The sequence below is a fragment of the Corvus brachyrhynchos genome, unplaced genomic scaffold, assembly GCF_000691975.1.
Source record: "Corvus brachyrhynchos isolate BGI_N302 unplaced genomic scaffold, ASM69197v1 scaffold1832, whole genome shotgun sequence".
Lineage (NCBI taxonomy): Eukaryota > Metazoa > Chordata > Aves > Passeriformes > Corvidae > Corvus > Corvus brachyrhynchos.
In genome coordinates, this window is record NW_008236620.1 from 23,258 (window position 1) to 24,191 (window position 934).

The following is a 934-nucleotide window of genomic DNA, read 5'->3' on the forward strand; positions in this document are numbered from 1 at the left end:
ACGGGGATGAAAAAGCGCGGAGACCCCGCAGGAGAAGGGGCTGCAAATGCAGCCCAGGGTGCTCTGAGGAGGACAGACCAACCCTGTGCCAGGAAGGCAGCCAGAGATTGAGCCAGAGCTCAGACCAGGTGGTCCATGAGCAGCTTCACGCTGGGGAGAAGCCCTACAAGTGTGGGGAATGCCAGAAGAGCTTCAGCCAGAGCTCCCACCTGGTCCGCCACCAGATGATCCACACTGGGGAACGCCCCTATGATTGTGGGGAATGTGGGAAGAGCTTCAGCCAGAGGTCCACCCTGATCGTCCACCAGAGGATCCACACTGGGGGACAGCCCTATGAGTGTGGGGAATGCTGGAAGAGGTTCAGCCACAGCTCCAGCCTCATCCGCCACCAGAGGATCCACACCGGGGAGTGGCCCTACAAGTGTGGGGAATGCCAGAAGAGCTTCAGCACGAGCTCCAACCTGATTGTCCACCAGAGGGTCCACACTGGGGAACGGCCCTATGAGTGTGGGGAATGTGGGAAGAGCTTCATCTGGAGCTCCCACCTGCTCCGCCACCAGAGGATCCACACTGGGGAACGGCCCTATGAGTGTGGGGAATGTGGGAAGAGCTTCATCTGGAGCTCCCACCTGCTCCGCCACCAGAGGATCCACACTGGGGAACGGCCCTATGAGTGTGGGGAATGTGGGAAGAGCTTCAGCACGAGCTCCCGCCTGATCGTCCACCAGCGCATCCACACTGGGGGACGGCCCTATGAGTGTGGGGAATGTGGGCAGAGCTTCAGCCAGAGCTCCAACCTGATCCGCCACCAGAGGATCCACACTGGAGGACGGCCCTATGAGTGTGGGGAGTGTGGGAAGAGCTTCAGAGACAGCTCCACCCTGCTCCGCCACCAGATAATCCACACGGGGGAATGGCCCTATGAGTGTGGGGA

At 60.6% G+C, this 934-nt stretch overlaps 1 protein-coding gene across 1 annotated transcript; it reads left to right on the forward strand.

The window, feature by feature from the left end:
- Positions 1-224: 224 nt before the first annotated feature.
- On the forward strand, positions 225-932 carry LOC103624805 (zinc finger protein 586; the record flags this gene model as incomplete). Its single annotated transcript, XM_017726392.1, has 1 exon — positions 225-932. A coding segment is annotated over exon 1 (708 nt), but the record flags the coding sequence as incomplete, so codon positions are not given.
- Between the last annotated feature and the right edge of the window lie 2 nt (positions 933-934).